Source organism: Pygoscelis adeliae, unplaced genomic scaffold (genome assembly GCF_000699105.1).
Source record: "Pygoscelis adeliae isolate BGI_AS28 unplaced genomic scaffold, ASM69910v1 Scaffold286, whole genome shotgun sequence".
NCBI lineage: Eukaryota > Metazoa > Chordata > Aves > Sphenisciformes > Spheniscidae > Pygoscelis > Pygoscelis adeliae.
Window position 1 is genome coordinate 2913272 of NW_008825076.1, and position 20028 is coordinate 2933299.

The 20028-nt window shown below is 42.9% G+C and overlaps 1 protein-coding gene across 1 annotated transcript in view; it reads right to left on the bottom strand.

Annotated features, from left to right (window-relative positions):
- Positions 1-634: 634 nt before the first annotated feature.
- The window catches only part of NFATC2 (nuclear factor of activated T-cells, cytoplasmic, calcineurin-dependent 2), a 98646-nt gene continuing 79252 nt past the window's right edge, over positions 635-20028 (bottom strand). The window contains exon 10 of the mRNA XM_009326754.1: positions 635-866. Coding sequence (XP_009325029.1) covers positions 811-866 — 56 coding nt within the window. The 3' untranslated portion in view covers positions 635-810. The remainder of the gene's footprint in view (positions 867-20028) is intronic.

Here is a 20028-nt window from a genome sequence, read left to right on the forward strand (position 1 = left end):
GATCAATCATAAAATCTTTGGATTTACTGTGACTCCTATATATTAATCTCTGTTTTATCTGGGTTTATTTTACCTTGGGACAGGTGTTAAAACTGCTGAATTGCTCTTTTCACTGATTCTCTGTAAGCATCCTTCTCCTTCACATTCTTATCCAGTCTGAGAAGAAAAATGAAGAAAACTCCTGGATTCAGCTGATGTCTACTGTTTGAAATACTGATCACAGTGCTCAGAGTCAGAAAAAAATGGCTTTTGATCCCAGGTCGGATAAAGGCCGAGCAAGCTTGGGTTGCCTCACTTTCCTACAACAATGAAATTTCTCAAAAGGGCTTTGAGACCTGGAGGGCAAGTCATTGTTAGTGAACCGCAAAATGTCGTTATTCTTTTATGGAATATATTACTCTTTCTTCCCCTGTTTCCCACCCCACCCAAATAAGCACTAATATATAACCTCCCTTGCTTTGTGCGGTGTTCAGGAGTGACATCTCACTTCTCCCTTATTACTAAGATAGATCGATACACAGATAGATATTTTGCAGCAGGCTTGAAGAGTTTCCTCAGACAGATGCTCTGTTATACAAGAACAATATGATCTTTGGACAAAAGGAAGGGTGTCCTTCTCGATGTTTACAGAGAGAGGTGGCGAGTTGCTTAGTCAAGGCTGTCAGCTTGATGCCAATACATTGTTCCTTGCATTGAATTGGTGCCTTGAGATGAACAGTTAAGGAAGCAGGAGGTTGCAGGGGCATTGGAAGGATCTAAGAGGTCAGTTATGGAAGGATTCGGTAAAAGTTGTCTCACAAATCTCTTCTTCTATGTCTGATTTCTGGCAGGCAGTCCAGAAAATTCCTTCCTGATAATTTCGTTAACTGTGAAATAAAAGAAAGAGGAAGAAATGTTAGGGCACTTTCAAAACCACAAGAAGTAAAAGAAATCCTTGGGCAGTTTGCTGTTAAGCTGAAAACATCCCCTCTGTATTCATGACATAATTTTATTAGAACTTAAATCTTTTAGTCTTAATTACCCAGACTACATATTTTTGGAAGGCCGGGGGAAGGAGCGGAGAGAGGGGGTTTACACTGTGGTCAGCATGCTTCAAGTACCGTAAAAACACAACTGAGAAGCTGTACCATGTGTCCAGTACATGCTACATCCCTTATGTACACAACACTTGCCCTCTTTCACAGACGTTTCCTTTACCCGAGGTAAAAAAAAAAAATCAGTAAGTATCTGAGCATTTTGACATTTTCACTAGGCTGAAATAAGAATATTTTAAAAAGAGAAAGGCCAGCTTTGGAGGAAATATAGTGGACAGTTCTGAAAACACAGAGATTGCAATTCAGGTGAAAAAGTGTTGGGTTTTTTGTGGTTTTGTGGGGTTTTTTTTAATCTCACTGTAGACCCTATTTGCTCTACATTTTTGTTATGGTTTGTTTGTAGATTATAGCATAAGCAAACTTCCATGCACCACTATGACACTCTAAGAGGCTGGGACAGGCTTGTTAATAAAGCTCAAGAGAAGACACTGAAGAACTTTGTTCTCTGTTTAAAAAAAACAACATTATTACATGTTATATACAACAGCCATTCCCTCCTGTCTACCTTTGACACTTATTTGCCTAAAGCACCCTTTGGTAACTCCTGGAACAATATTTCTTTCTCTAGGCAGCAATTTCATTAGGAGAGACATGAGTGTTTTGGTGCAAAACTCCAGAACTACCTGTTTTGGGGCTCCATTTCACATGCAGCTCTTTGGTGCTGTATTCACCAAGGGGGTCCACGGTTCGGAAACTGTTTATCTACTTTGACAAATTTGCCTTAAAACCAAAAGAGCACATTTTCTAAGGTTTCAGAACCAAGATCTAAATGATTTCTCCTTGTTGATACTTAAGGGCTAAGACAAGGACTAATTCAAACCAGAGAAGACCCTCACCCAAGACTGATTAATCCTCAGATATGCAGCTGTAAGACTCCCCATATTTAGGCCCATTTCTAACAAATGTTTAAGAAAAAATTTTAATTAACATAGTATTTCACCACTTCCCAACAATTAAAAAAAAAAAGGTGCCTGATCTCTTACTGTCTCTGGGAAGGGGAACATGTATTAATTTTTAGTAGTTATGACCAGTAGTTTGAAAGCTCCCTCCACTCTACATGCAATGGAATTTATCTCTGAGAAAGTAAAAAATTTACGTTTTACACAAAGCTCCATGGTATTACTGTACAGATGTCTGCTGTGGTCAGCTATCATGTGAATGTGTGAATACTATAAGTATTCACACAGAGCACGGCACAGGTACTTGACGGGAGGAGCAGGGAGCCAGCCCTCCGCATTTCCAGGTACAGTAAACTCTCCATAGCCTGTGCCACACAAGGCAGTTTCCATCCCTCTGTGCTCAAAAATCCCACTGTTAACAGCCCAGAGTTTAGCTCTTTCTAATTCCAGCCAGGAAATGCCCGATATCAATCAGATTGGTGCCTCTTGGAGAGGACATGGGCAAAACCAGCATGGCTGACAGCAGAACTCCTGTCCTCTCCTGCTGCCCAACTTTCTACCTGCCACCATCACCTGCTGGCTTCTACCAGCCTTTTGGGTGAATTCTTGCAATTAAAGCACATATGTGGGGTACATGGTGTGTTGCTGCTCTGCAGTGCAAGCAAGCAACCAGTGGGAGGTGAGGTTGGTCCACTTTCAGGGAAAAAACCTCCTTCAGCTCAGTTAGAAGAGCTTCCTGTTTGCTCTACCCAGGAAATGAGAGGAGCAGGTCTTCAATGGAAATTTTTCACAGCCTCAGCTAAAAATAGCAGTGAGGTAAAAGAAGTGGGCACCCACTCTTACAGGGTCATTTCCTTCCTAAAAACAAGTGGGCTGAGACTGCAGGCTGATTGATTTATCGACACATTTGTTTGAGCAGCCAGTGTACCAAAAATACCATGTATGAGTTTCCTTTCGTTTAATACAGCCACCACTTGTGGAAATATCGGAGCCAACAGTCATCTTTGTCTAGGAAGGGTTAAATATTAAGTGAAAAATGAGCAGATAATTAAATGGAGTTTACTAAACCCACAGTCTTTTGAGGGGTCTGGTTTTGGTTCTGTTTCCTAGCCTGAGCTTTAGGCAAAGTGAAATCCATCATGCAGCACCAGCAGACCACGAGCCCAGAGCTTGGCCAGCGTGGGGACCTCCGCTCGCCAGCTCCAGGCAGGTTGGACAGTGCAGTAAAGGGCTTACTCAGCCTGCAAACTTCACTTTCCCTCCTGTGTGCTACATGGGAGGTCAGCAGTGGGTTTTGTGGTCTGAGGTTATAGGGGGACTACAATCTGTAAAGAGCTAAAAAGTTGCAGGGGAACAGCATGAAACATTAACCCCATAGATGGGCTGCAGGACCATGCTCGGGTGCAGCTGGACACTCTGTGCAAGCTCTTACAGGTGGCGAATTGGATTTTTCTTGTAAGCATCTGAATGACAAGGGAGCTTCCTGTTATCAGTTGGCCTGAACGGCCTGTAGTCACCCTGAATTTCACCTAAATCCATGTGGTGAGGGGAGTTAGGTGCAGTTTAAGCTGGGCAACGCTAGTCTGGGAGCTTTAAGGGAAGGATGTGTAAGTCAATGATTGCCCCAGCACAAAAAGTCCTAATCTACAACCAGAGCCCCTAAATCTAATGAATATATAAACCTAACAGGAATGGATCCCAAGGCAAGTATTGCTCTTCCAGCTTGGGAGTCACCTCCAGACTGAGCAAATCACACATCTTTGGTGATCTGCTCCAGATTTGGGAGCACACGGATCCAGATCCAGGTGTAATCTCAGTGACTTGGGTTTCAATAGTAGGTTGAACAAAATCAGCAAACTGAGACATATCTAAACTTCAGAGGAAGCTGAGATCATGTGCTGAACTTGCTATTCTGAACTCCCATCTATCTTTTTTTGGTAGCATGGTTAAAATGTGTCTCAAGTATCGGTTCTCATTTGCTCATTTCTAGCCGAGAGGAAATGGAGATGATGTGATTAATAAATAAAATATTGTTATTTAAGGTGCCTGGCATGTGGCAACTCTGGAGCACACTGCTATTGATCCATTTAATGAGAAAGAACTGATTAAACAGGGCCATGAGGACATATGCAAAGATAATGAAAGATTGAATTGTAAAAAAAAGATATTGAAATTACAGCTGACGTCAGCCATCCAGACCAAGGAAATGCCTAGTTAGGCCTGAATCCCTTCAGCATATCCTCTGTTAGATACTGCTGTTGTACAAGTGTTACAACAGCCCCGGTGCTTGGAGATCCCCAAGTTAACTGAATGCAAGAGGCTGGCTGAAATCATGGGAGAATGTCTGCGTTCTTCTAATCACTCAGCTTTGATGGGCTAGAGTCAGTCGCTCAGGCTTCAGTCCTCAAAGACATTTAAGACTCTAATTCACATCCTCTCAGATAGAAATCTGGAGTGTATTCACTTGCGGGATGATAGTGGGTTGTATTAAATACCGAGCTTCAACTAGTAGTCCAGAGACAGAAAACAGTCTCCAGTTTTAGCTGGCAATGAGTCAGGCTCCTTGTAATTGATTATATACACGCACACACACTCATATCCATGTGTGCGCACACATCCACACATGCATCAGAATAACAACTTTACTAGTGTTATTCCATCTGTATGCCTGGAATAACACCGATGAAGTCAATGCTGTCACAGCACTATACCCGTGGCAGTGACGGGGATCCTGCAAGACTGAGGGTCTCATCAGAGGAGGCAAAGCTCAGCTCCAGTGGGCTCCTCCCTTCACCGGGCAGGGATCCTGCACATTCCATGTTTGCTCTGCTGATGCGGCCAAGAGGCGTTTTACACACGAAGCCAACACAAGACACGCAGGGAGGAACTGATGGCATATCAGGGACTGAGGAGGAAAGTTGAACCCTGAATTTTTAGTCTCAAAACGTGACCAGGCAAACCATGGTCCTAACGTGGTTCTAGCTGCTGCCTTGGAATGACAGGATGCTTTAGCCCAGCATGCACAACCCCATCTCTCCTTCCCTGCCCACCAGGCCCCAGCTACTTCAGGACAGCTCTGTGGTACACAAGTGGGGAAGAAAAAGAATGAAAAAAAAATTAAATTAAATTAAATAAGATTTTAAACCCTCTAAGCCAAATAAAAAGGGGCATGACTTTTTAATTGAAAAAATAAATAAATAAAGGTTAAGAGAAACACACAGCTGGAGAAAAGGCAGAAAAATACCAATTACCTTTCTTTTTGATTGCTTGGATCAAAGATCACAGTCATTCTTTTTCATATAATGTTTTGTATCCAGCTAAGGTGTGTATCTATCAGCTCTGAAAAAGATTTGCAAAACCATTTTTGAGAAAAAAAAGTAACCTTTGACCTGTGTTGCAAGGCCAAATGTTACAGTTTTCAGCTACTCTTTTATTTTGTGGTTTAATTTATTAAAAGGACATTTCAGCATATACAATACATAAGGCAGAACCCAACCGCTGACCTTTCTGTTTGCTCAGATCCAGTACTAGATTTTACTTTTTTCCCCTCTTTTCTCAACTGATATTATCTAAAAATAAGTATGCAAAAAATTACACTCCTAAATTGATCACAAAACATATGCGAAATGCTGGTAATTTGATCTGAGACTTCAGAGGCACAGGAGGTCCATGCATCTTGTAAGTCAGGTCAAAGACTAGTCACTGCCTTTTGCAATATTCAGTTATATTATCATCTTAGTGGCCCAAATAAAACATGACACATTTATGCCAGATCAAAAGTCAGTCCCTTTTAACTAAGAGATCTAACCACAGTGGCAGTGTAAATTAGACTTTGCCTTAATTGTAAACAGCAGGAAAGATATGTGCAAAGAAATTATGAAAGTTACAGTCTTTGCTTCAAACACAAATAAGGTGAAATTTTTTTCTCATAAAATGGCAATATTTAAAATTCTGTTTCTTTTTTCTGTCTGATCTTTTTAGATTTCTTTTGAATTCATCATGAAAGTGTTTGGCACTTCTGCAAAACCATGTGGAAATTAAAAAAAATAATTGCAATATTAAGGAGGAAAAAGTGCTTCTTAAAACCTAAGTTAGTTTTGAGTGCAAGATTCAGAAGTGTCTTTGCTGCTGGATTTCAGGTGACTATATATAGAAAAGAAATATTTTACTTGGCTCCCAAAGATTGCACAGCCACGTATCGTACACTGGAACTACCACTCAGTACACAGCCTATTTTATATTCTGCATCCTGGAAAATCAGCTTTTGCACATGCAAGCAGAGCAACTAATTGACTGGTAAATACAAACTTAGGTGTATCAGGCACAAGGAGCCCAAACCCAACAAACTGTGTCAGGGAAAAATACTGGGGGTGTGTATGGGGGTTGTTTTATAAATCAACAGCAATGAAAGGCTTTTTTCTGGAAAATGGGGACGTATAACTACTAAGAGGTTCTTAGCTGTAAAGCTTTACTTTAATTACACGTCAAAAACAGGTTTTACTCCTTATTGAAATAATGCCAACAGATGTACCCTGCAACTTTTCTTCCTTGTCCTGCCTGTAACTATGTAGTCTGTGTAAACTATAAACCTCTTCAACACCATCCAGCCCAACAGCAACCAAGGTCATCTCTGTTAATTAAGCAAACTCTTGGAAGAAGTTACTGATCTCAAACTAAGTGGCAATTCAAGTCCCATGATGCATTTTTACTATAATAGTTTCAATAGACTCAAAACCCATCAGCATCTTTCCATTAATTTAACATCATAATATAGATATCTGATAGAAAACAGAATCTAAATAAAATGCATGTTTTTGGCTAAAGCCTGTCCCAACTGAAATCAATACCTAAACTCCTCGTGATTCAAAGGATCTGGATTTCACTCACGACATTTAAATATCCTTCCCTTATATTTCAATATAGTTCCAGAGTGAGGAGCAAAAATAAAATGATCAGTGTCTATGGTACTATCCTACCCAATATCTTTAACAGGAAGTTGGGTGTGCCTGTAAGAAAAGAGCAGAAAATAAAGATAGCATTTCTGCTAAAAAAAAAATTCAGTGTCCTAAACATACTATACATCAAAACTATGAAGAAGGAAATACTCAAAACACAAATCTGTCTGTGACACTACCCCAGAAATTTTAAGGATTTGCTAAGTACTTTCATTATTGTCAGTGTGCTTCCAGAAAAGATCAACAGCCTACCACCACAAAACAACCATGTTAAAACTGTCAGGAAAAAGCGTGACCTAGTGGTTAGAGCAGAAGACTGGATAGTGGGACTCCAGAGCTTGGAACTCTGCTATATCATCATCTTGCCATATGGCCCTGGCCAAGTCCAAAGTATCCCTGAAGGACCAGATTTATTACAGGTTTGCTTTGGTCTGAAAAATGCAGAAAGACTCTGAAGGTCACACTCAGGGAACTTAAATGCCTAGCTAACAGAAAATGGCTGAAATGATGATGACCTGCATAGAATGAGCCTATACTAAGTGTGTGGATGTAGTAGAGAGCAATCATTTTCAAAAGTCCCTACTGTTTTAGGGACTGTTTTAAAGGCATAAGATGCTGAGTTCACTTAGGCGCTCTAAAAATTCTAATAGGTGACAACCTAAAGCCTTTAAACCCATAAATGTCAGTCAATGTTGGAGAGCTCAGTACCTCTAAAAATTAGGTCCTAATTATTTTTGTTAGGAAATTGAGCCAACATAGGCAACAGAGAGCACTTTGAAGACAGTGACCTGTTCTGACTTCGCGGTATGGCATCTAAAATCAGGAGAGTAAGGAGCACCCCTCAGCCCTGGGGATGCCTTGTCCTGAGAGAACTGGGGTACCACTTGTGAGAAGCTGCAGGGATGCCCTCTTCACTGACTGTGCAGAAAGTCTGGGACTGGTATCCCGAGACAGTTTGTAGCCTGAATAATTTCTTTTAGACAAGCAACCCTTTGTTTTTGTTTATTCACACATACTCCTCAGACAGAAGTTGTTATTCTGCAAAGTGTTCCCTCCAGCTGAGTTCTCCTCAGTGATAGAAAGCAAAGTGACCAGATACAAGGGAAGGAAAACAGAGCAGTTTGCAGCAGTGGAGATAACGTGAAACCTGCGCTGCTCTCCCTGTACTACCTGCCGTGCAGGGAGCTGTTGGGTGCCTGTCCTATTTTGCCATGCTTCGCTTCAGCTTGTTACACAAATGGTTACAATCTTGTAAATCAGTAATAAGTTGCACCTGAGCTTGTAAGTGATTAGTAAAAAATCATTACACTTCCATGGCCAGAGGACTTTCACACAGTTAATCAGTTAAGAAAAGATCTGGGTGTTAACTGGTTGTTTAATTCCCTCGAAAGCCAGTTTATTGAGACGCCATAGTAAGAGGACCAAAAACTTATGTGCAAACTATATATGGGAGAATTACATTGCTTACAAATGACAGACTTTCCTGGAGAAACAGATGCCAAATGTTGCCCTAAAGTGAGCTGAATGGAGAAACTCTTAAGGCTGAGCAGGTGCCATTTGTGGTGCTTTCAGTTATTTAATCCATTTGATCCCTGTTTGAATCTACTGGAAATCAATGAGTTAAGTTTTCTAGGTACCTCCTCCATGAACCAGGAAACTGGGGTTATGTGATATTCGCCAGACACACATGCACACATGCACGAGCTTTCTCATCCTGGGTTGTTGACTGGAACGGCAAAAGAAAGAGTAATTTTTGCTCCAGTGTGATTTCCTGTTTGCTTGATGGATTTCAGTATTTAGTCGTCAATTTTTTATCAGAAGATTCTAAGATAGGTGCAAACCCTGCCTACACATCAACTGGAGGAAGAACTCGCATCAGCTGGCAACCTGGAAAGTGCACCTTCAGGCACAATTTCATGCCCCATTAGGCTTCAGCATATCACTGTGGGAAGCCCTTGCAGCTCAGTCCCCCTGGTATAAAAAACCCTGAATTTAGAGGAGCTGCATCTTAGTCACTGCATGACTACAATGGGAAGAGGCACCTCATCAAACTGGGGTGTTTCTTTAAATCTCATTCTCAGCGCCCTTTTTCTGCCCCGTCCACAGCGCTGCACATACTGAAACTGGACCTGAGGGACGGCGTTCAGGGTGGCACCCAATGCCAGGTGCTGCCAATCTCATTCACGGATTACCTGACAAAGGACTGGCTCTGAATATTAATGCTGACACTGCTGGGAACTATATGAATTTGAAGCAAAAACTTTTGTATTATTAAATTTGCTAAGACTATGATAAATATCCTGTTTATTTATTAGCTAAACCCTTTAAGTCTGTTTAGTTGCTACACGTAAGGCATAAAGGGACTGGAACAAGATCTGATAGCTTTATGCAGTTCTTCTACGAGTGTCAGCAGCCACTTTGGGAAGCGTACCTTGCAAGTGGAAAACTAGATCAGCCTGGGTGTGATGAGGAACTCCAGGCCACCGTGGATTTGGTTTGTAGTAGCTTTCCATAACAAAGTCTTTTTTTAACTGACTTTCTTTCTGCTCACATATATTTAGATATGACTTTCATTCTGCAGTACTCTGATGCCAGATAGTTTTGGCTGAAATTATAAGGGAAGGGACACGTGTTTGAGTCATGCAGTTGGCTCGCTCTAGTTGATAGTTAGCAAGTTACTGAGAAAAGATGAAGTTTGTATTTAGTTTTAGTTAACATGCAATGAGACCAAGTAAAATATTCCAAATAGAATATGCACATAATAAATAAATATACAAAAACTTATACCAGAAGAGGATGGAGTTCATTTTCTTAAACCACATTAGTTGGCTAAACCAACACAGAAATATTAGGCTGACGGACTGAAGCTTAAGAAACACAAGGCAAGAGTCTTCATTTTTTCACTCTGAACTCTTGATCTAACTCCGTGGCAGCTGCTGCTGCTGCAAAGCACAAGGGTGAACTGTGCTCGCATCTATTTTTGTGTGCGTGGTTTGGACCTTATGAATTTGCTACATAACTGTTGAGATAAGCAGTACCATTTGGTATTAAGACATATTTCTTTTAGATTAAAAACAGCAAAACTAAAGGAGGTTGGTGATGATTTTTTCCTACAGTAGCTTGCACCTCATAGTTTAAAAGCTAATGAAATTGGTAATAGATACCACAATGCCTCTAAAATAGTAACTGCCGGCAGGAAAAGCACACAAGCGATATAGCACTATTTATTCACATGTCACTTTGCAGTTTCATCATTCTCCTAGACTTAACCTATTTACTAAGAGGCGGTATGAGTCATTCAGCGAAGTGTTTCAAAAACAGAGAGAGAAAAGAGAATGGATGGGAGAAAGCTATTTTTTACAGGAAATAATTGGGGGGTAGGAACCAAAGAACAGTTACAGCATGTTCAGGATTAGCTGAAAGTAACAAGAATAGGCAATGCTACTGCTTTTTTTATTTCTGTCACAAAGGAACTACCAGAACAAATATTTAATTGAGGGGAAACAAACCATTTAACAAATATTTAATTAAGGGGAAACAAACCATATTACCCTTCCCTTCGGGCAGTTTTGCAGGAGATGAACAGTCAATAATGTAATCTATTTTCCTCCCCTGAGCACTAGCGCTTATGGCTATTAATCCACAAAACTAATTACTAGTGCTAATTCTCTTGCATCTTATCTTCTGCTGTGTCTTAACTTTGCCCACTGAAGGGCTTGTGGATTCTTGCAGAACCTGGGCCTCTACAGCAAACCAGGTTTCCCTCCAAACACGCCTGAACTGAATTTTGAGCCTGGTTCTCAGGAGAAAACAGCCAGCAGAAAATCACTGTCCCAAGGTGTGCTGGTTTTGGCTGGGGTAGAGTTAATTTTCTTCACAGTAGCTAGTATGGGGCTGTGTTTTGGATTTGTGCTGGAAACAGTGTTGATAACACAGGGATGTTTTAGTTATTGCTGAGCAGTGCTGACACAGAGTCAAGGCTTTTTCTGCTCCTCACCCCACCCCACCAGCGAGCAGGCTGGGGGCGCACAAGAAGCTGGGAGGGGACACAGCTGGGACACAGTGAGCAGCTGTGTGGGGCTTAGTTGCCAGCTGGGGCACACCACAACACAAGGTAACAGTGAAGATGCACAAGTGGCCTACGAACAATTTTGCCAGACAAACCAAGCTCTCCTCTGAACAGGCATGCAAATAACCTTCTGCTTGCAATTACTCTGCTTTCATAAACAACTTTGGAACAGTGAGTGCGAAGAAGGCATATGTTTCTTATGTGCCTTATTTTAAAGAGGATTATGGGCAGTAGGCACACTGTTTGTAGTGAAAAACACGGAGCAGGGGAACACATGAAATCACTTTTGCGTATAGATTATTTTTCTATCATGACTCCATATCCTTCAGCAAATGAATGTTTCGGGCCAGATTCTTTCCCCCTTTGCATTAGGCACTGAATGGTGAGTGCTTTAGGAGCCCTGGCATCAGGACGTGCCTCTGCAGGAGATGGAAAGCGACAGGCACCACTAGAGAGGTCTGCGGGTCTTGGCAATGGGAGTCCAGGACAGCTGAGTGCCTAACTTTGGGGCTACAATTACAAGTCCCAAGTTAGCTGGAAAGAATCCAGACCATTAAATATTTAAGTAGTTATTGACAGTGTGTTACAATTCACATATAACAATGTCAAGGAGGTGCCACATACAAGATACTGCGTATCTGCTCACATCCATCTGTTTGCTTTTATTTTGCACTTTGACTGTAAGTCCTTTGAGGCAGGAACTGCTTTTTTTCCTTTGAAGTCAACACAGCATCTGCCACAATGGAGTTCTAATCCATGCAGAGGTTTCTAACATAAAATAATGTAATAATAAAAATATTACATAATACTATGGAGTATATGTATAAATCAGAGATCATTATGAACCAAGAGCGAGAGATAATTATGAGACACCTATACGTACAAAAAGCAGTGCAAAAGACTATGAGGAGCAGATACTGCAACTGACTTTGCATCTCACCTCAAGAAGGCCAGCAACCTCTAACAGTAAATAGCTTGAGAGAATAAGAAAAATGTATATGTATCATCCAAAGACTTAAAACGTTCCATTTGACTCAATGGCACAAACGATAAAACTTTTGTTCTCAGTATGGAAAGGGGGGATATAAATTACCAGAAATAGAACTGAGCTCCTCGATGTCCAATAGCTGTTGAGGTGACTATCTTTAGCTGATGTGCAGCCAGCGCTACTGAGGTTGGGCAATTCCCAACCTCACCACAATAGCAATAACCTACATTTGTTCAGAAATTAGCCCTCAATTATTTGCAGACCTCCCATCCCAATTCCAGATCAAGATGTAGGAACAACCACCCAAACAGACTGCCCCAGGGAATCCTTCCCAGGATTTAATGATGAGCCATCCCAAATTTTCCAACTGTGAGGTCTGAGAGCTGTGTGTATCCCCATGCAACCCAGGCAGGAGGCAAAACGCTATGCTCATTGCAGTGTCTCAGGGGCATGCTGCAAGATGCTGCAAGTACCTAGCAAGACCATCCTAATCACTCCCAAGTTCTCATCAGCTGTATGACAACATTCTTCTTCATACGTGAGCTTACACAGCCAGCTCCCAAGCTCTGCATTTGTAGCTCATATTGAACCTATTAGTTTGTATTTAACCATCCATTGCTACACTTCCTGGGTGAATTCCAACCAAACGATGAAGGTTTTGGAACCACACGGTGATAAAACACCCTCTTGCCTAAAATAAAGATAAAATTTGCTTGCGTTTGACATGATCTCATCTGACTACAGAACACATTCAGAAGCAATTGGCAGGCCGTCCCCTCAGCTAGGAACGTGCATTGAATAGGAATACTGTTTGTCCTGCAGTTGGGGAACTAGCCACAGACAGCTGGAAGACACAGTAGTAGCAAAGTTGAAGGCCAAGATCACCATAACTCTTTCTGAGCGGTCTTGGAAGGAGAGCGACTGCCAGCACGAATGAAATGCCCCAGCTAACACACACAGCATAATGAATCCGTATCGAGCCACCGGGTATCTTCCACAAGGCCAGATTTTTAAAGGTATTTGGTAGCTAACTCTCAACTAAATCACTGTGGATTAGACATCTAGTCACTTTTTAAAAAATCAAATACACAAAGAGACAAGCATGCATCACCTCTCAGAATCTGGCCTAGACTGTACCCAATGTTTCCCTGACAGACAAGATGGAACAAGTGTTGAGGAACACCAATAGAGGATGTCCTACAATAGGAACTGGGGGTTTTCCTTTGGGATGCCAAGTAGAGATGGGAAGGTTTTTGTACTAGTAAGGGCTGACTCATGGGTGGGGAGATAATGCTGACTCCTTGCACGCTCCTTGCAGCATCATCATGAGGAAGGCTCACAGCGTCTCTATGCAGCATCATGATGTGACTTCACCATCATCACCATCATGGAGCGACACTGCACAGCGCTGCCATAATCTCTTCTCTAGGACATAGGAACAGCTCTGATGGCTGACTACCACCAGCTGCTGTGCTTTGCTACAAGCTCAACGTGGAGGGGAAGGACAGCGGAGCAGCCACGATGGGGAGAAACCCAGCTGAAGCAACAGGATGTCTGTCCATCCTAATCCATGCTCCCCCATAACTTGTGAGGCTTGGAGACTTGGCTGCGGGCTGTAGCATGCGCTGTAGAGCCTGTCCCAGCCAGCTCTGGCTCCCACAATGCTCCTCAGCACTGCAGGACTGCCTGGCAGTGAGTCTGGGTGTAACACTTCGACCCACACAGGAATTGCCTACTGGCCACAGTATCGCTGAGCCCAGCAGCAGCAGCAAAACAGGCAGGTGCCTGGTAAAGGGGAGGGAATATTTTAGGTACTACAAAAATACCACATCAAGAGACCTAAAAATGAAAGTAAGTAACTGGTGGGAAAAGATAAACTATCCAAGAGGCTGGGTCTTCCCCCTTTTCAGCCAAGAAGTTAAAATGCACTCAAGTTTAAGTGGGTGTTTAAGCCATGGTGACTTCAGAGCAGGCTCATGCTACAATGGGTGGTGGGAGAGGGCAAAAGGAGCATTGCAGAACTGAAAACTCCCCCATTTTGTGCTGACAGCAACCAGTGACCTTGGGAGAGCCCCATCAAGCAGAGATCGGTTATGTCTCACGGCCAAGCCAGCAGCCAACAACCCTGCGGGGCCTGTCAGCACAGAGGGTGGGGAGGGAGTGCGCTCTGCCCCAGCTGTGCCACGGGTCACACACAGGGCTTTCCTCTCAGGGGGTCCCCTCGACATGACTGTAATCAACACTAAAAATAACAGCGCAGTTTATATTTGGGCTGCAAATCACCACTGTTAATAGCGACAGCCAGCAGAGTCTCCAGAGAGGGTTTGGGCACTGCTGACCCTGGCTGAGATCTGAAGGATGATCAGGATAGAGAGGACTGCAGCCTTTCAGCCACAAAGACAGAGGCCATTTTTATGGTTCAAGAGGGTGAGCATCTCCAGTGGGCACTCCCCACCTTCTCATCACCTCTCCTAGGTGCCCCAGAAACATCCCCCAGTTGCATTTCTTCACCTGCTTGTGCGAGGCACTCAGCCTGGCCCTGCCGCTGCATGGGGGCAGCATTGGAAGGCGGGCAGAGAGCAACAGGAGAGTGGCTGGGGTTGTCTGGGCTTTTTCTTTTTTTTCTTGATTCAGAAATGTCATCTGCATCCAGCTGTTAGTATTTTGGAAATCTGCTGGGTTTTGTTTCCCTCATGTGATTCAGCATGGCTGATGCTCCAGCTGCAAAAGCCTCAGCAGACAGTGAGCTTGCTTAAAGCAACTATGCATGAAAGCCCATGTCCCGGCCAGCACCTCCTCTGCTGGGAGCACCCTGGGACCCCTCTTGGGTCCTGGGGGGCAGCCTCTTCATCACTCTAACGGGAACGGTGCTTGACTCCATCACAACCACACCAGATGAGAGTGTGGTGATCAGGAACTGCATAAATAGGTATCTACATCAAATGATGTGGCAAAGAAAAGATTTTAGTTGCAGCCAACAGCATCCTGACCCCAACTTCTGCTCCTTCTGAAAGCATGGCAATGCTTAAACCTTGAACTGCATCATAATAAATACACTGTAAATTGATAAACTTCCAAAACACTATGGCATTGCTATCCACTTTCAGGTTTTCTGGTTTTTTGTAGAGTTTGTTTTTTAAAATCCCATATTGTCATGAGTATAATGTGTTACCTATAAAAAGACAGTGATTCAGCAACAGGGCAGGTTATACATGAATGAGGGTAACGCCTTTACCCCTGCACCTTTTCCTTCCAGTATGCTTCTCCCATGCCCATTTCGGTTTCCTGCTCTCTCTCGAGGCCACAATAATCCCCTCTTCTTTCCCCCTATCCCAGGGCAGACACCCCTGCTAGAGGTGGAGAACAGCCGGATCCAGAGTGCCTTGAAAGCGCAGGAGACTGCAGCTTGTTATAGGAGGTGGGGGTTTGCTGAGACTTATTTCTAAGGAAAAAACTTTTAATGGGCTGTGGGTTATACATGTGAAGACATGGTGATTCAGTAAATTTAAGGGACAGGGCTTTATTACTTAAATAATTCTTCCATTTGACAGCTGAATCCCAAGTCCGCCATTTTTATCCACACAACTCTAATTCCATTCTCAGTTACTCAGTGACACAGACAAAATCATCCATTACTGAATAGTCAGGTAAATACAAACCACCACTAAATGTAGCCTGATCACACAATAGGCCTTTACATGTCTTTCCCCTCCCAAGCAATGACAGAAACAATGTTGGGTGATTAATAACCCCTAATGATTATATTAACCAAGTAAGCTATAGAAGAAAGTATAAGCGATACAAAAGTGTATTTGCTGCAGCAGAGGTGTTCAGTGGCATGCTGGGGGGTGCTTCCCTGGCAGGGCTAGCATGGTCCCATGAGGCAGTGATGCAGTGCAGGGCCATGCTCCTGCAACGCAGCCTCTGCGTGCCCAAAGCCCTGGGGGAAAAGGGGTAGGCAAAATCCTCTTTAGAGAATCCCTAACTCCTGCAGATGATAAGCACATTGTAGCTGAAGTTAAACAAAGAAGAAAAGAAAATATATAGTTAGGGCTGCTTGTAAGGTCACTAAACCAGTGGAGAAAGGATTACTTTAATTTCCCTTTTACCTGGAAAGAAAAATAAACTGAAAAAACAAAATACCCCCACCACCTCTTTAAAGGGTTGGAAAAAACCTGTCTGAGGAGGGAGATAGTTGAAAACGCCTCGTTGAACGTCTGCTGTTTTCCATCCCCCATAAGCAGGCCTTAATGTGTCTTTTACCACGGCTGGCCTGGATGCAGGCGTTTCACAGCACAGGAGAGCCAGGGCAAGGAGCAAGAGGACGTGAAGTTTGCTGTGCTGTCCAGAAGATGAAAACACTAGTGCTGTTTATAGAGGGAAACCCAATTCGTCAGCCCAAATGAATTCCTGTGCTAATCCATGCAGGCTTCATGTTTTCCACCAGCCCCAGCCACTGTAAGGACTATCTTTAGGAGGCACAGTGTATTTGGAAAGGAGCAGCTGGAAAGAGGGGACGTTTATGCCAGCTTGGAAGGCTTTCTGGTATGGAAAAAGAGGAATGCTCTCTTGGGTCTCCCCACAAAATTAAAGCATCTTCATCCAGAGCAAAACGATGCCAAGCACAACAAACAAAAGCGGCTTTCCCCAACTCTCCTGGGCAGCCTTACTCCAGGGTTCACAATGGTTTCCATAGAACTTGTTTTGCTATCATAACAAATTCGATCTATCCAGGCATGATGGTGCACACTGTTTTCTACAGACAAGAAAATTAATTTCCTTGCTTATTTGTCTGCCAAAGCATTTTTGTCTAGGTGCCACAGACAGGGACTCCCCAGATAACTAGTGCATCTGCCTGTCAGCTGAATGCAGCACACATCTTGAAAAGAAAAATCCTTGAGAGGTTTTGGTCCATGTGGCACGATGTGAGTTACCTTTGCTGCAGAGGCTGGGGGAGAGGCTGCCCTTGGCTAATCACTCTTGTTCCTCAGCCTCTGATCCTCCCAAGCTGAGCTAACCTCAGCGCAGTGTGCCTGTGTGCGGCAACACGAGCTTCCTGTAATAAACCAGCCATCAGCTGTGTGCATCTCTCGTTGCATACACGGGAGGAAATGAATGTCTTGTTATATTGACCACAATCTGTTGAAATGCTAGTCAATATTATAGTCTAACTGTGATTAAGGGCTAGATTATTTGTATGGCCGGGGTACGCTCCCCAAGAGTGAGAGCTGCACTGGAATGCCACACACGGGAGAGGTTTCTTCCAGCCTTTCTGCAGAGACACTCGCGCCTGGCAGTGGCTTTTGAAAAGCAGAGATGTTTTTCTGCATGACAGAAAAAGTTGGAAGAGCATTTAATGCTACATCTAAACCAAGACCGTTATCAGAACAGCCTGAATTTTTGCAAAGTCTTAATCTTTATCTAAAACTTGCACTAGTTTTGAAGATGGGAAGAGCTATGAAATGTAATCAAGCATAAAACAAAGGTCCACAGATATTAATTTCTAAAACAGACTTAATAATAGCTTTGTGTGCTTTTTACTTTAATAATAGCTTATAAAATTTATACTGAAGAAAAATTTGTATTAAAATCAATGGCTTTTTTTAAAAAAGGAAACATATCTGAAAACATAGTAGAAGTTATTTGAAGACACGAAGCTGCAGGATGACCGCAGGAGAAGAGCTCTCATGTAACCCAGCCTACCTAGCTGAAAATCTCACCCTAGTATTCACCTGCTGGAAATCAGTATCTTGGGATGCTTTCCAAGGAAGAAGACAGCACCCCACTCAAAGCAAATGAACGTGTGTGAAGAAGAAATCAGAGAAAAAAAAGTTAAATGTAATTTTAAGGAAAAAACACTCACAAAACACAATGTAATTAAAAAATACAGCTGCTAAAAGTCCTCCTCCGGTCTGCCTCAGTTCTGGTTTAAACCAAGCCAGTTTGCTCACTGGACCTGCCCAATGCCTAGAGCTGCCAGTGTTTGCAGACTATTTCCAGCCTTTGCAAACATCAATTTGTACAAAATTATAAGTACTTCATATCCAGTGACTTGAACTCGGGGACTTCCCCAAGTCCTAAGGACAGCTTCCTAGGTTGGTGACCATTTACCTATAGAAATGCTGGGCCTTATTTTTAAGTGGCTTTGGCAGACCCGTGAAATGTGATTAAAGCACGGCAGTGCCCTGCGTGCCCCCAGCAGTGCCCCTTCTCCTGGAAAGCAGCGGCCAAAGGCACCGCCTGTGGGCAAGCTGGATGCACCACAATCACACAGAGCGCCTGAGGGCAGGTGCCTTTCAAAGTCAGGACCTTCACAGACACTTTCGGAGAATAGCCCTGCTGCCTCCTGATAAGAATTGGAAACCCAAAAAGTGGCTGATGAAGACCCAGCATGAGCACCAGGAGGTATTCCACCATAAAGGGAATGCAATGTCTGGCACATCATCCAGCTTCCTCTGGCCTTGTGGCTATGGAGTCTCCTGGAACCGAGCTCTTACAAAATAACCAACACTGTGTTGCTCATAATGACAGATATCTAACCCAGGGAGCTTGAACTGTCACAATACTTTCACCATTGACTTCCATACTTCTGAAGTGGCTCCCCCTTCACTTAGTCATTCTCAGTCTTTCCAAAGAAACTTAGAAACCACCTAAATAAACCAGCACTGATTGAGACATTGCAAATGTCATAAGAGTCATTCATGTGCCTCACTATTTGTCCTACATTTGACTCGATTCATTCACAGATGATGAAGTCATTCATCATTAAGAAACCAAACCAAACCACACCACAATTTGGGAATCTTTGACTAGACTCCCCTGGCAGAGATGATCAGAGGGAATGATTGCAAACTCACACTCCTCTAATTTACTGCTGCTTTCACCCTGGCCCAAATTATTCTTTGCACGTTAACAGCAAAGGTTCAGAGTCCTTGCACAATGGCAGAGCAAGTCAGCACGTAAGCATTGAAAAAGGACTAAACTACGCTGTCACTTTGCTGTGATATCATCTGGCTATTTCTGCAGGGCCTCAAGATTTTCTGGTCATGCAGTGCACACTGCTTTGGTGCACAAACAGGTCTGGCACATGACCACCACACTGCCAGCACCCTCCCACCACCCACGAGTCAAAGCGTGCCCAAATGCACGCCGCTGGGGGGAAGCAAGGGACAGTCTGCTTTGTCCTTTACTTCCGCACCTGACAATTATCCGTGGGGAAAAATTCTCCCTCAGATGCAAACCTATCACTCACTTCAGCGTCCATGGGCAGAAGTCAGTAATGCTTTTCTCACTATATCTAGTTCAACCACGATTTCACTCTAAAGAAATTGTGTTTGTTAAGCTGGGGGCAGAGTTTAGCCTGTGTTTTGCAGTGCAAAGTTTCCAAATTAAAAACTCACAGAAGGACATGGCTTGATTAAAATGGGAACTGTGTGGATTAGGAGAACCTGCAGGAAGATGAAAAGCATTAGATCAGTTTCTCACTGACTAAAGTAGTGTTGCTCTGCTGAGTCACAGGGGCATCACTGTTGAAGGCCTTTGATCCTCAGTGGTTTTACTCTAGTTAACAGTAGCTGAAGATTTAACTCTTTTATACCTAACACTGGTTAAATCCAACTCAAGACAAAGTTTTCAAAGTCACTGTTATCAGACCATTAGTCATGCGAAAATAGAGAGATCAGAGTTTTAATTGCCAAACAGACTGTAGTATTTCTAGTAGAAGCGCACCTAAACTGAAAAATATGAATGTTTGCAAAGTTGGGAGTACTTGAATTTAGGGTTTTTGTGCAGACCCCTTTTAGAGAGAGGATCCATCTGTGAAATTCACAGCTGGATGTACGCCCAGATTTCTGTGCTTGCAAAATTGAAGCTTGGGGACTTGGAGTGATGATCCAGTCACAACTGCACCGTTTATACATTTTAGGTTGGCTTTCACCTTCCTCTGGTTTCTTCTTGGTAAACATAGAAAAAGTTATATTACAAAGTAAGAAAGAGAGTGAAAGCCAGCAGCTGGTTGAAAGTC